Source organism: Pieris rapae, chromosome 20 (assembly GCF_905147795.1).
Source record: "Pieris rapae chromosome 20, ilPieRapa1.1, whole genome shotgun sequence".
Lineage (NCBI taxonomy): Eukaryota > Metazoa > Arthropoda > Insecta > Lepidoptera > Pieridae > Pieris > Pieris rapae.
In genome coordinates, this window is record NC_059528.1 from 4,393,022 (window position 1) to 4,409,379 (window position 16,358).

The 16,358-nt window shown below is 32.1% G+C and overlaps 1 protein-coding gene across 1 annotated transcript in view; it reads left to right on the forward strand.

Annotated features, from left to right (window-relative positions):
* Positions 1–16,358, forward strand: part of LOC110993660 (Down syndrome cell adhesion molecule-like protein Dscam2) — a 116,169-nt gene that overhangs the window by 73,414 nt on the left and 26,397 nt on the right. Inside the window, 1 exon segment of the mRNA XM_045632545.1 lies at positions 8,694–8,916. Within this exon segment, the coding sequence (XP_045488501.1) occupies positions 8,694–8,916 (223 nt within the window).

Here is a 16,358-nt window from a genome sequence, read left to right on the forward strand (position 1 = left end):
TTAACATTTTTAATTAATTAATATTTACCTAAAAAGTAGTGAAAAAAGTCATATATGTATTTTGTTATTTGTTATGCAATGCTGAATACTTATAAAAACTTAATGAGACCCATTATACCGTTTAACAAAAGTATGGTTCTGTCCCTTTTCAATATATCCTTAAAACAATTTAATGTAAAGAGACAAAAAATGTAATTTAGTTCGAACTATGCAATAACACTCGTAATATCTAGCCTTGCTCGATTTCAATCCTCTAAATAATAATTGCACCAGTAGTTTTTAAAAGTAAGTCATACAAACAATCTTAGATATATAATAATAAACATAGGCGAGAAACCATCTTGAACTGTAAATAAATATTTACTTGAATTTATGGTAAATATTTTAATTTTATACTAAGCCAAACGCTCTTTTAACTATTACCACACTAAATTCTCTTCATTAAATATTTTTCCTTTCAATGAAAGCTCAGACACTATTTGCAAAACAAAAAGATAAAGAAACAAGAAGTGGGTGCGGAAGCCATTAAGAAAATTAAAACAGAAATACAAAATCTGCTATGTTCAGACTGAAGTGCTCTTTAGCGGCTTTATTAGTTTTTGTTCTGGAACTAGTGAAGATAATGCTGTTACAAGAAAAAAAACAATTCAGTTGTATTTGTATGGAATAGATTTTGATAATTGGCAACCACTGCCAAATTGAACCGAAACTAACAAACATTACCTCTTTATAATATTAGTACACGAGACGCTCAAGAGACTTACTTTTAGTCTCCAATTTATTAATGATCGACCTGATTCTCTTTCTATAAGCATTGCGTCACTATGGGTTTTATGAAAATGTACTATGGTTCTGAAGAGCCTCATTTCAATACCGCACGAGCTGAAGCTATTCCAGGTTTCATCTGTACCACTTGTCTGGAATTCTTCCAAAATACACAATTTGATTTTTTTAGGCATTTCATTTTATAGCGAGCTGTAGATTCAGCTTACATTCGGCGAATTTAAAAAAAAGACCTCTCTAAAAGGCCGGCAGCGTACCTACTATTTGAATGTCCATGCATTAGCTCACTGAAGCTCCGTATGCTCGTTTACCACTTCCATCAAATAAAAGACAATCACATCTATTACTTTACACTACATTCATTAAAAAATTGTTCCATACTTGTGTTTGTTTATTGATTGAAATAACAATTATTATCTCGTACAATACATTAATAACGTGCATACTTTTATTAAGAGTTAGGTTAGGTTTTTCATAATTCCACATGAAATAATTTTAAAAAATGTGAATTGACTTATAAATATACAATAACATTAAGTAGTAGGTAAGGTTATAATGATAATAAAGTTCCGTCCTTTAAAGTAAGCCTCTATGTAAAAGTATATCCATAAAGGCCATTTCATAAAGGTTCTTTATAAAACATTGATGGTATAAAGTTAGATGTAATAAAATAAGTCTTAGGATTATACAAGAGAGGTACAATCAGCTATAAGTTGGCGTGACGCTTGGAGGCGCTCCAAAGGCAACGTACCGTGTGTCACATGCTTCGTTGCAAATGTCGCTTTGGTACGGGTTTTCAAATAAAATGTAGATGTTTTCTTCAATTTATAGAATAGAGAAAATCTTTTAGTTTTGTTTATGGCTCAAAATTGTGTTTTTCTTTACCGGTTAAATAAAAAAAAATTATAGTCGATTGGATGGAAAGAACTTCTGGGCTTCGCCCTGAACCACTAACGCTGATATAAAACCTAAAAGAAACGCCTATTGGCTAGGCTAAGTGCTTCTCAATATCGAAATCATGTTCCAACGGCCAATAGTAAATATCTGCCGATATGGTGAAGATGGCGTCGCGAGGAAACCGCCTCTAAAATCAGGCACATAAGGCCTGAAGAAAATTTTCGTCCCAGGAAACTTTTATGGAAATCTGAGACGAAGGTTGTTACTAGCCACTTTAAGATTTCTCATATTTATCGTAAAAAAAATCGTTTATACTAATAGTAAAAACATGTAATTAATAACTATGTTCCCATATTTTGATTACGACCTCAGCTTATACAGCCGAGATTAATTCACGTTACATACATATTAATTAGAAGGTTCGTGTTAGTTATTAATTTACATATTTAACAAACATTGTATATGTAGTAGATACTTTAATAAATCAAATTAAACTACAGCATTCACAACATCATAAATCTTTATAAAGTCAAGACTAATCCAGCCTACAACAATAAAGGCTTCTATTCTTACATAAATTAATTTAATATTATACAGTTCATTGTTTTCGTTGAAGGCCGTTCCGTTTAAGACCACTTGAATATATCCAATCCCAAAAATAGAATACAAAATACCATCTGTATCATCTCGACGTCTGTCGTTCCACAACTGTGCAAACTTCGTTTCATAAAGCAGTTTTGCCGCGCTTCACCACTATGTGGAACTGCCCACTGATGTATTTCTGAACCAATTCGAGTTGGGTCGTTCAAAAAAAGAACGTACCAGTTCTTAAAAGCCGACGCATTGCGAGGTTTCTGGGAATGTGAGTGTCCATGAGTGCCTTAATATCAGAAGAGACTCCTGGCCGTTTGCCTCCTGTTACATAAAAAAAACTAAATTTTTATTAAACCTACAAATCTTTGAATTGTGTCCTCAAACGAGCAAAACTACTAGTAATAAAAAATTACGGTTTTCAGTAACTTTCATTTAACACTTTTAGTTGCAAAATTACGATAAGCTATTCAGACATGAAGTTTTAATTACACAGTGTCAAATTTAGTTCAGTAAATGATTCAATCCAAGTTAAATTTATTTTGTTTATTCACACTTCGTTGCAAGGAAACACAAATAACACAATACATACAAATTACAAGGGCGGCCTTATCGCTAACAAGCGATCTCTTCCAGGCAACTCTAGTAAGAAAAGAAAAATAAATAAAAATGATGAGTGCAAGAAGTGCATATCCAGAAGTGATATATAAAAAATATATTTATCTATTGAAACTTAATCTAGAGAAAAACTTAAATTGTGTAGGTTCCAATGCATTTCAAGCTTAAAACGTAAAACAAATGCGGATATAAATAAACTAAAGACCTGAGTAATATTTACGTTGAGCAAATATAACGAGACACGATTTGAATACACAATTAGGGTCACAGAAATTGGTGCGCGAACATCGTGACTTTCGTATGTCGTCTATCAACTAGTTCAGACTGAATTTATAATGAAATCCCATTTGAAATCGAAGTCGATTCATAGTATTAGTATTGTGAACGCGACCAGAAATATAGATTATATTACTAGCTGTCAGTTATATAAAAAACATGAATTAATTAATGTATTGTAGCTAAGAGTTTATTGTTTCGCATCAAAAGATAAATAAGGACTATGACTGTCTTCATTAAGAAATAATACAGAATGACTATGAACTTGTACATATACCTCTGAAAGAAACTAAAAAGTAATTTTGTTACATAAAAGTTCCCAGCGAAGTAATTTCATTCAGTTTAAATCCTTTCAAACTTATATTTGCCTCAAGTTTTAATATTGAATATTTAAAATAATGGGGTAATAAAAGAAGTAAATGAATAAATTTTTCACAGACCTACTATCTTTGGTCCAGTCGCGATCGCGCGTCACAATCTCTATGAATAAAATTTCAGCTAATAATAATTAATTGCGCATATCCTGTCTTACATTTTATCTGTAATGCCCGAGTTACAATAGTTTTTGTAGAAGAACTTCTAGTTCGTCTAGTGCAGATTGTCCCTATTTTCGAAGAAACTCATTCAGTCGAATAGTTTTTTTTTGCATGTAGCTCATTTTAGACGTGTGACGTACACCTCAGTCACTGCAATAGTACTTACACTGCAATAGCTTAAAATAATCCTAGCCTCATCTAAATAGAACTAGCATGTTCCAAGCCAGGTCAGCAAACCAGGATAGTACTAGCTAGCTATCCTAGCTTGTTAAACTAACCCCGTGTATAACGCGTAACGCGGCATAACGCGTTATTGAACCTATAGAATATTGAAGCCCTATAATTTTACTTATCGGACCTTGAATAAAAATGCTGAACTTTCATATTATCATCATAATCATTTTGATATTTGATAGCTGAAGAATATTCCATTTAGATCTATGTCAAATGTCTATTTGATAAAAAATATCATATTTCGGTGCCCGCGGGGAGTCTAGTCATCGGAAATTTTATACTGTGAGCATTTATCTAATAATTTCTTCGGCGTATTCGTATTATTTTATTTGTAATATCTGTACGATTTTACGAGACACTTTCAGAAATTATTTATTGTGAAGAAATAAAACAAATATATATTTAAAGCAAGTTCGAAACGAATTAATTTTATCTATGTTATAGTTTTATTGTTATAATTTATTTACGTATACTTAAATAATAGAACATCAATCAGAAAAATAATACTAAAATAATGCCAACATAGGTTTTGCTTTTTTAATTAAATTTCGTTGAAATAATTTATCTGTACTGCAGAGATTTACAATACTCATTGGACCTTACGCACTGAAAATTTACTAGCATTGACGTCAAAGTAATAACCGAAAGAATTTTTTTTTGTCTGTATCGCACCATAAAATATACTTAAACACACATTACAGAGTAATAAACCCTAATTTAAAGTAGGAAGTATCCTATAAACTGTCCATGGTTTTGACCATGATAATTCCATGTACATAAAAGAAATACTACAAGCTATATATTCACCTGTAGCTGAGTTTCATCATCGGAGATCAAGGCAGAATACGAAATTCTCCTCATACTAGACGCTCGCCGTTCCACAACTGCGCGTTTTTCAAGGCAGTTTTTGCCGCGCACCACCACTTTGTGCAACCAGATGCCCACTGAAGTATTTCCGTACCAATTCGACTTAGGGTCCATCAAGAAAAGAGCGTACCAATTCTTAAAAGGCCGGGAGCCTTCTGGCATTGAGAGTGCCCATGGGCGGCGGTATCACTTAACATCAGGTGAGCCTCCTGCCCGTTTGGCTATATAAAATAAAATAAAACTACTACACTCAGAAAAAATACCCTTTATACCCTTCTATAATACTCGTATAAGTAATCTGCCATTTCGACTCAGACCTTACATGATATATCCACCAAAATATTCCTCATTACATTAGGTTACCGATAAAAAGTAACGTGATCCCGGGGCATTGCCATCAACACTAGATATTTGGCGCCTTGGGCCTTCGAGCCAAATATTGACGTCATTTGCTGAAACGATTTTCAATATATGTTTAACTAAATGTAAGGTGAAATATAAGTTATTTATTTAAAATGTTAAGTACTATAAAACAATATCAGTTTATCTAATCGAGTATCGAAATGTTTTGAATTTCTAACAACAATCAATTCCATAAGTCGACAGACTTTGAAAATTACGTCTTATTTTTTACGTCAAAATTGTAACATAAATTATTTCAAATTTTGCCGCCAATTATACTTATCAATTGTTTACTTAATAAAGATAAAAAGTAAAGTTCACTGATTTGACTGGAGATCATTTTATACATAATAAGTTTAATATTAAACATAACAGTCACCTAAAATATATTTCTTCTAAACATTACTCACACTGTATCCCTAGAGACGTGAAACAAAAAGTGCAAATGTAGACAAACGAGGGATGTTTTTGCCACTCGGCTTCCAACTCATTAAGCAACAATGGTGTTGGCGCGTGAGTCGTAGGCTCGTGAGGTTACATTTATGTAACAAAATTATTTCGTGATCGCTGCTTTGAATTCCTAAGACGTTCAGTAATATCACCATTTTAACAGTATCACTATTTAGTTATTGTAAATATTTTATCACGGGCTTTGAGCGCGCTGACCGTATTAAGAAATTCCATAACGAAAATAAAAACCTAATACACGATGACGTAATATAGATGCCAATACGGGTTAGAGTGGGGCAGACCGTGCGTCTATTAAAACTCTCTGACGAGATCGTTTTTTATATAAATATTAGGGGTGCAAAAGAACCTGTGGATCGCCCAAAAAGGGCAGTCATCGCAGCCTATAGACACCCATTTTTAGTGGGTGCGTTGCCGGCCTTTAAAACGGTGACGTAGCGTAAGCGTGGTTGGTGCAGCTGGTACGCGTTAGTAAGAGAGACTATATAGGCGTGTTAGTCTGAGTCTTGTTTTGAAAAAACTTGTGCATAAAAAAAGATAAGTAAATATTTATAATTCCATCATTTGATAAAAAATGCTATGCAATAACTTTACCGCGGCAGTCCCCGAGTGCCACACGTTTTTATTTTTTATACAACAGAGATTAATATAGTGTCCCATTTATTAACGATTTTTTAAATAAACTGGGTTCATTTCTTTTTATCATTAATGTTTATATCGTACCTATATTCTCTTAGTTGCAGACTCTACCGTCCATTAAACTATGTCTAATACGTATAAATACGCTCAAAATACAACTGATTTACGGCAGAAGACATTAATCGAGGTTTTTTTGTGCATTGATTTACCATTTATAAATGGATTTTTTATCCAAACAAAAATATATACAAAAAAATCGTAAACTCACAGAAAAAAATCAGTGACCCTACAACATTTTTGGAGCTCAGATTTATGTGTTTTTGTATTGGCCACGTCTTCTGCTTGACACACGACGACAAAAACCGTTACCCTGCTACTAAATTAAGGGGTATCTAGTATAATGTGATCACAAATTAAAATAAATTAACAAATATTTCTCCATACTGTTAAATTCAGTATTTAGTCAATCATAAATTCAAATTTGAATGCAAATGTACTGACAATATTGAGGCATTGATTTTACGGGCAAAACGGAGTGCAATGTAATAAATTTTCAATTGGGCTACAAAATACGAATTTGAGTAACAAAAACACATTCGATTTAGTGGTTTCCAAAACGTGACTGAGCATATTAAATGCCATAAATTCCATATATGCGATGCAGGTATGTGGGTGGCGTTTTGTTGACTGCAATACATTTATTTTATTGCTACACTCACTCACACATTTGCACCCACACAATCATGCACTCAGGCGGGTTGATAACAGTTAGAAATAAATAAAATAAAGGTTAAATAATTATTTTAAGGAATGTAGAATAAAGTTTGTCAATGGAAGAGCTGGGAACCCTGACACAGGTATTTTTTACTTAAAAGTGTTTCCAACTCTTACAACTAGGAATAGAAATGTACTAAAAATGAATAAACACTTTTTAATATTTATGTTTTTATTGCGTTTTGTTTAGAATTTTCTCTTTGGTTTATTACCTTACACTTAAATAGTACTTCAATCGATATCAATGCTTATTATTGAGATTAAAAGAAAGAGTCTGCACCGAATGAAGTCAACTGCTTTTTCATTGAGGATTTAAAAATTTTGGCAATATCTATTTTATTTTTCACAAATGCTGTCTTTGTTTAGTGCCGTCCGTTCGAAGGTTGGCGATGTTATGATGTTGGCTATTTCATTTTGGATGAAACGCTTTTGAATGATATTGTTCTTTAGCCTTTGACAAATATTCTTAAACCAACCGTCTGTTTTCAGCAATTTTCTTTGTAATAAGTTATAACACAGTAAATAAATATTTATATCGCAAACACGTATTTTATTTATCCATATTCTGTGCCCGTATTTGTCAATTCCTTACCCAATATTTTTATTTATTTATTTATTAACACGTCGTTGCATTACATAAAAGGAAAAAAATATATATTAAACTTAATTTAATGAATAGCAACTGGCGATTTTATCGCTTTCGAGCGATTTCTTCCAGATAACCACTGAGAGTAAAGGAAAAAAAACAAAAACGTGGATCAATATTGTGACTATTTCCATTCAAGGAACATGAAATTTTTAAATTAAACAAGGTATTTCTTCTAACTTATGATTATTTAACAAGTAAAAAAATAGTAAAATATGTAACGATATGACTGTGTCACATGATAAAGCGAACGATTTTTTTATAGAGCTCTTCATTATAATATATGAAATGGTTTGCTTACATGTTGAATGTACATTCAATGAATGTTTTTATAAAATATATCATTTATGTTAATGGAACCTGCTCCTAAAGCCTTTTTATCTATTCAGCAAAATATAAGCTACTATTAAGAGAATTTTTAAAATTAATTTCCCCTGAAGCCATTTTTAAATTGTTGTTTGTGTATACATAATTTTCCCGGTAACACTCAGTGTAAAGACGAGCTAATCCTTAAATTATAACGCTGTTTAAAGAGAATTACAGAGCTTATCTTTTAACGTGAGATTTAATAATAATTAAACATTAAGATTAACTTTGTTCCTTTTTTAACTATCAATTAATTTACTTATAATTTTAGTAATGTAGCTGACCCCGCGAAGTTTATCGTAAGTTATATTTAGACTACCTTTTTAGTAGCTACATACATGTGTGGAACAAATTTTTTGTGCTACCCCATACACATCTGTTTTACGTTAAATCTTATGAATTTATGTGTGTATCTCTTTTTAATATCGCTTTTTTGTTTAATCTACTTTCAAATCACAACGATGCTAAAGAAGCTTTTACTTCAGAACGAAATACGAAAACATATAATTTAAAATTTACCCAAATCATATTATAATAAATTTATGTATGTTATCTAGTAAGTTCATATCAAACATATATTTTTTATATTCTTATAGGTGGTACCGAGAGACGTCTGGTGGAGCTTTAAGAGAAATACGCGAAGGTGAAGGTGCAGGGCGGTACAACATAATAGCAGACGCACTTAGCATCCGGCGAGCTGAGTTGAGCGATGACGGTCGTTGGGCGTGCCGAGCTGCAAATACCCACGGGCACTTGACTTTGCGACTGCACCTCGCACTGCGCGCTCACCTAACCGTACATGTACAGCCGCATACACAAGTGAGTTATAATTTGTACATTAAGTATATTTACTCCAAACATTCAAAAAATGCTTTTCCAATTTAGTAAAGTCATAGACATAGACAACATTAATTACTAACGAAACACACACACTGAAACGCACAAAAACAATAAGCAAAAAAAAACAAAGAATGAGAGAAAACATTTTTTAAAGAACAAGGTACGTTCTAAGTATGTAATGCGTGGCTGTAATTTGCCCAATTTTTTCTGATGAGCAGACTGTTCCAGCTAGTTTGCGCCTCAGTCGCAAAAAAAAAAGAAAAATAATGAATAATATTAGTACTATGTATTTTGTACACACGCACTTTTTTCTCTTCTAAGTATATTTTGTACTTAGTAGAAAAAAAGGGCGTGTATTTAAATATCTATATGCACACTATTTACTTGCTAATGATAATATAAAATATCTGCATTCACTGCACCAGACGTTATGCGACAGAATTTTCATCTAAAGTTCTAATAAGTAACTACTAAACGAATAGATCATAATAGCGTGTTTTTTTTCGATCTGCCTTTCTGACTCTCTCTCAATTGGTCTCAATCGCTCACTCCCTTTTCTTCGACAAAAACGCTGCACATCTTCGTGACATTCCGTAAAAATTTTACCCTCATGCGCCTAATGAAGTTTAGCTTCAAAAATAAGTACTATAGTAAGTAATGAAGTCTTGTGTATAGTAAATAAAATAAAATTAATAAATTTAGTTATAGTTAGGAAATAAATAAATAAATTTTAGGGCGGATTAAAAAGTAGATTTCCTGGTATTTGTTGAGTAAAGTAGATAATTTTATAAATCCGACGAAAATTGGATTTTAATTGGAGATTTTTCTAGGTATTCCTCAAGTCGATCTTTAAGTCTGCAACTATATATATCCGTCGCACATGCAAATATGCAGGGTGCGCGAGGATACGCGTAAATGATACTTCTCTCACACGCGCCCAGTCTCTCCAAAATTTCCTCATTAAATATTTTGCTATGTGATATTCAAGAATAAAGTATCTCTAATATGTTTTTATTTATTTTACTCTATTCCCCTGCCATCGTGTCATCGGACTTTATATATATATCACAATTTTTTATTATTTTTCAACAAACAAAAAAATACATTTCACTGCTACTATTTGTGAAATAGTGTATTGGAAGCGATACGCGTTGGGAAATAATAATAATATGTTACGTACAACTTCTACATTTAAGTATTGATAGAACTAAATAAATAAAAATCGTAACCTTCGGCATAATATAATAGAGGGTTGTTTGTAGATTAGCGACAGAAATATATCGTTCCATTAATACCAGCCTCGGGATGAAAGCCTTTAATTATTTCGAACCTATGCCGAGAAAACATCAGTCGTGTATAGCATAAGTGCTTCTAATTAGTTGATAGGTATTATATTTTCTCCATTTCTTAAGTTTTTTTATAGAACAGGGGGCAAAGGGGCAGGAAAACGAGCGAAGGGCTCACTTGATGTTAAGTGATACCGTCGCCCACGGACACTCTCGATGCCAGAGGGCTCGCGTTGTGTGTGTTGCCGGCCTTTTAAGAATTGATACGCTCTCTTCTTGAAGGACCCTAAGTCGAATTGGTTCGGAAATACTTCAGTATACATATCTTAGTTCACTTTATTCCATACAAACATTTTTGGCCTTTTTAATATCGTATTATTAAAGTTAAATAAATTGTGGAGTACAGCTATTTATAAATTAAATTATTGAAGCGCAAATATCAATAAGTCTTTGAAGTGTAATTGCATTCGTTAAAAGCATTTTCATAATTTACTGTACCCAAGTGTCATTTAAACTACCAAAGTAAAAATATTTTCCGACCTTATTATTTTTTTAATTATAATCTGTGTTATTAACTGAGAAGCTTTTTATTACGTTTGATAGACTTAGGGCCTGTTTCACAATGTATGGATAAAGTGCCAAATAGCTATGCAACACATAAAATTGGAACTTTTATCTTTCGAATAATTTATGTATTGCATAGCTATACTGAGGTGAATTTATATTTTAATATTTCACACAGATTTGTTGTAAACACTAAAATAATCGAATCATGTAAATTTATCAGTTAGGAAAAATAAATTTTTAATGTAATGCAACCCAAAAACCAATGTTAATGTAAAACAAAATTTTTTTCATGAGATAATATTATGTTACATATAATTTTTGTTTGCGGATAACTAGAGGCACTATAAAATGTTTCGACACATATTTGTAATTTGTGTCATTTCGAAATGCTCTTTGTAGCTAATAGATGAACCAACAATCGTTACATACGAGAATTTTACAAAATTTAAAGAACTTTGTTTATTTATTTTGCGGTCAACTTATCTACATTATATTCTAGCGCCGGCTAAAAGCAAAGAAAACTATTGTGTGAATCCTGTATAAAAATGTCAACTGTGCGATAACAATAGACTTTCAGTTCGTTACTAGTTTTATATAAATTCTTGTTATTCCGACAAATGTGTCGGGCAAACGAGGGTAAGGGGTTGGCTAGTTAGAAGGGACCTTATTCAGCCAGTAACAATTCGGGCGGAGTGAATGTGCTCTTTGCAATTTTAAACAATCAACGGACCTTAAGATTTTCGTTCCATTCTACTTTTTCTTTTTCTTGAAACGTTCGGGTGTTGGGGACTGAGTAATTTGCTCGTTGTAAATGTAATGGATTCAAGGGCATTTTAAAGTAAGGAAGGAATAATCGATAGAAAATATAATAGTTTTTTTATAGCAAATAAAGCTATTTCATATGTAATTCTTGGAATGGTTTGTATTTGTAACTTATAAGCTTTTTATTGAATTAATATGTTTTTTATATTATTACCAACCAGTAAGTGAACCCAACTTAATACAGGACCAATAAAAAACACGCTTCAAAATTTTCTTTCTAAACTGATTTACAACGTTTTAATTCTGCAAAACAATCTCCGACCCATTACTTATTACATTATAACATCAATAAATATTTTTACTTTTTAAACTTGTTCTTCAATAAATGTCTTGGCATCCGATATTGATATTTCGTGAATCGTAAAATATAAGGCAGCACCAACATGAGTGGTCATCCTCTAATTGTCATTAAACTGTTTATAATTTAGTGAGTCTACATAGTGTATAGTGTGCTATAAATAGGCACTCTTGTATTATCATAAACGCTAAAAAAAAATCGGTTATTTGTAAAGTCGGATTACTGACGATGGTTGAAAGTGACAACCTTATAAGAAAATACTGATGGAATGGTTGCATTTTTCGTAAGGAAATTTTAATTTTATTTGTCTGATAGATATTTTGTATAGATGTAGAGAAGCAGTTAAATGGAAATCACAATTGAATTTATCAAGTTGCATTTATTTGTACGCATATATTTATGTAATTTTTTTGACGAACAAACGCGGCCGAATGCGGATGCCTCTTTGTCGCTCGTTCCGTACTCTCCCTTGCACTTCAAACCTTAAATGGAACGCCTCAGAGCAAGGTAACGCCGTATACGTCATGTTTTTATGTGCGTGCAACCGGCTCCATCGGATTATAAGACGTTGTCACTTAAAAAACCATAAAAACTTGCAGCACTAACAATCAAAAAACCCGCAATACTTTATTGTAACAAATGTATTGTAAGTTTAAATTCAGTGCAGCTCTGAACCAAATGTATCAATCTGTAACATTTGTTACCCGCAGTTTGGACCGCATTGTGTACCGATAAATCATATTCCACAATAAAATTTATTTAAAATAGAAATTGTTTTATGTGATTGCCATTGTAGTGCTATTTTTTATGCATCATTTGTACATCGGTTAAATGGTTTGCACATTGGAATGCAGAAGACTTATTGGAATTGGAATGAAAAAAATGTGTGGAGTGGAGTGTGGAGTTACTTGCTCATTGTTCTCCATACGATACTACTTTTTGGAAGGAGCAACTAGAATCATCTTTATATTATTTTATTTAACGATAAAACGTGTAATTTTAGGTGGTCTGATGATTGGTGGAATAAATTATTTGATTTGGTAGAGCATAGATAGTAAATAAACTATTTTTTTTATATCTGCAATTAGTTCCACTGTTGCAGAGGGACGTGATTCAATTTTTGAAAATCGAGGCGAATATATATGTACATATTATAACCAATTCGTGTTAAAGATATTTTTTTCTTTTTTCTTATAATATGATAATGATAAAGAAAAATTCAATGATAAACATAATATTTCCCCTCTAGTATGTTAATTTTATTTAATATTTTGTATTGTAAGCTTCTAGAACTAAGCAAACTAGTTTGGAGCTCATACAGACACTGAGGAAATTAGATTTGGTAACTCCACATTAGCGTTCTCGCATGACGTCTTTTGTCAAAGTTAAAGCGCAAATAACTAATGTTTGCGATTTAATTGTGTAACAGTAATTTCCTTTTATTATCTTAAAATGAGTAACTGAGCAGGAAGGGCTCGCATTTCATAAGATTTATTAACTTCCGGGTTCTATATCCAAATTAGAAGTAATTGCTACGGATCATAAATTTATCTATAAAGATAGTCGTATATACAGTATCGAACAAGCAGACTCGTAGTAATATTTAGAATAGACAATAGATTTCCCATAAAATCGTTTACTATTTCTGTTATAACCTTGTACGACCGTGCTTCCTGTGAATTCGCTGATCAAGTTTCCAAACATATTTTTATTGCTACGTCAATACGATTTACGTGTTATGTATGAATTTAAAGGTTATCAAGATGTCTATTTCGTTTTAAATTAACACGGCTTAGGGTCGATTCAACCAAACTTCAATTTATACACGAGTAACTATACCAGGAATAATCGACACCATGATTTTAATCTTGAGTAAGTTTCTCTACGTAATAGCAGAGAGGATGGTGAACGAAATTAAAACTAGGCAAATAAATGTTGTTCTACAACTGATACTGTTAGAGCATACACCATGTCAACTCGATTGTGCCGTATTATCGTGTGAAAAAGTAGATGTAGGCACGTGTCAAACGAGAACAAAAAAATATATTTTTTTATTTCCTCATCACTATCATCAATCAAATGTGTATGTTTAAATATTGCTTTATACGTATACAATGCCAGACTATTAATTTAGTACATTGCGTTGACTTGAAATTAAAACACAGAATAAATATTTGTGAAATGACAAAAATCAGATGATTGGACTTACTGACGCCATTACATTATTCTAGGAATAGCTATAAGTTATTCCGTGCGACACGGCTGTATAGTAAAAATTCCCGAATATGGCCAATATTCTTAGAATTGCCGATGGTAAAACGTAAAATTGATTTACTCTCGATTAACTGACGATTTATTCCAAGATTAAGACTTACTCTTGTTTGGTGGAATTAACCCTTAGTCAAAAGTCCTGTGCATTATCAAATCAAACAGCATCCAGTTGCATCATGTAGTGTATGTATTTACGCTGCAAATTAAATGTATGCACGTCGGACGTGCTGTATGCATATTATTTAATAACATGTTAACATGTTATGTGTATGTGGAGTATATAATGATATTTACAGTAGTGTTAATTAGCCTAGTAGAATCCGTAGGTTGTGCATTCGATTTCAGTTGTGTGTAAATGGTATTAGTGGCTGCAGCGACATTGTCCAATTCATTTGGATGAAATAATTTAATTAATTTAATATTTATACACTCGTACTACATACAATGACTTATGTACGTAAAGTTCTCGACGTGTAACTTGATCGTTACGAAGTTTGTATGTACTAGACTCACAAAAACTTTGTACATAGTTCTAACTTTCAAAACAGGTAAATTAAAATGCAGGAGCGTTGGTTTTAAAATAGTAAAATGAATCATACTGTTTCAATTATGACACCAGAACTGGATTGTATTAGATTAATATAAGGTAATAATTTATTAGGGACCCAAATATTCAGTACTCGATAAATAACTTAAGCAAAGTTTTAGAGCAATAATAATATTGTTGGTAAAATTAAATCACAAATTTATTGTATTTTCATTACAGAACAATGTAGGAAGAGTAGGTACGTATATTAGTTATGAATACTGTAAGATGTGTTATTGAGTTTAAAATAAACCTAAATGCTTATCACTTTTGATATAATGTTCCCGTATTTCAGTAAACCATGACAGTAGCTTTCTGTAGTAATTTTTAAAAACTTGATTTTAGCCAGTACCAGCTTCATGTCACCCAATTCTTTTCTTTATAAAAATCTATACTTATTACTAGATACATAGAGGAAAGCGCCGACTTTTGTACCATAGAAATATAAAATAACTTTCCTCTATCATCAGTATACCTGACGTAAAACTGAATTTTTAAACAAATAAAACCAACAGCGCATTTTCTCATTTCATACGCACCTGTCACGTTTGACATATTAATAAATTATTCATATTAATAGAATAAATACATTTGAATCACTTGAAAACATTCGCAAATATTTAAAGAAGCTGATTCTTTGAGAGATTAGGTACGCTTTGCATTATTGTTTTTGGGTTTCAGAGCAAATTCGGTTGTTTGTTTAGGATGAGGTCCGTGTTTGTCGGAACATGTTTTTACAACCCTGACGGAATCGGAATATCAAATTTGGATATAAATAGCCCTGGCCCGAATGTTATTCATTGGGTTAAGGATTATGTGATATTAGCTTACTTGAACTGGAAAATAATTAGACTTAAATATCTTTTTTGTATAAACTGGGACCCCTACTTCATAGCACGCAATCAAGCAGACGTGTGACCAAGAAGTTAAGCACCAGGAGAGTGTCAAAATCTACCCTTTTCAAGGGGATTTGTTTACTTACGCCCAATAACCTATGTCAATCCATAATGGACCATCTGAGATAGACACCTTAATCCAAATGTTGAAGTTTGAACACTGAAGTTGTGCTTTCAGACTCACTCGCTCGTAATTAATCGCTAGTTTAATAATATGGTTCAATACAGAAAGCTCCGCATAAAGAAATTTAAATAAAAAAAAATACACACTGTTAAATAAATAAACGATTTCGTGAAGGCATACTTCAGAAATTATAATTTATAAAAAATCCTGTGGTGTCACATAATTAAATAACCTGGTCCTTAGCGGTTTGTATAGCGTCAAATCAATAATATTTTCAGATTTGATAGCACAAAAGTCTAAAGCTAAGTAAGAAGCGGGCATACAAAATAACGATTGCAGAAGCTCTCTGTAATATATTGAATTACAACTATATCGCATCCCCATTGTTTATATTCACCATAACGAGAGTCATTATAATGATATTTCGTTACTATAAGCAAAATAAGAACGAAAGGAGCATACCGATTTCTGTAAAGAGACTTTTCATATCATTAAATTCAATATGCGCACAGAAATTCAATAGGTTCGTCGAATTTTGTCGGCTTCTGATATAAAATTTTATAGCGAACTC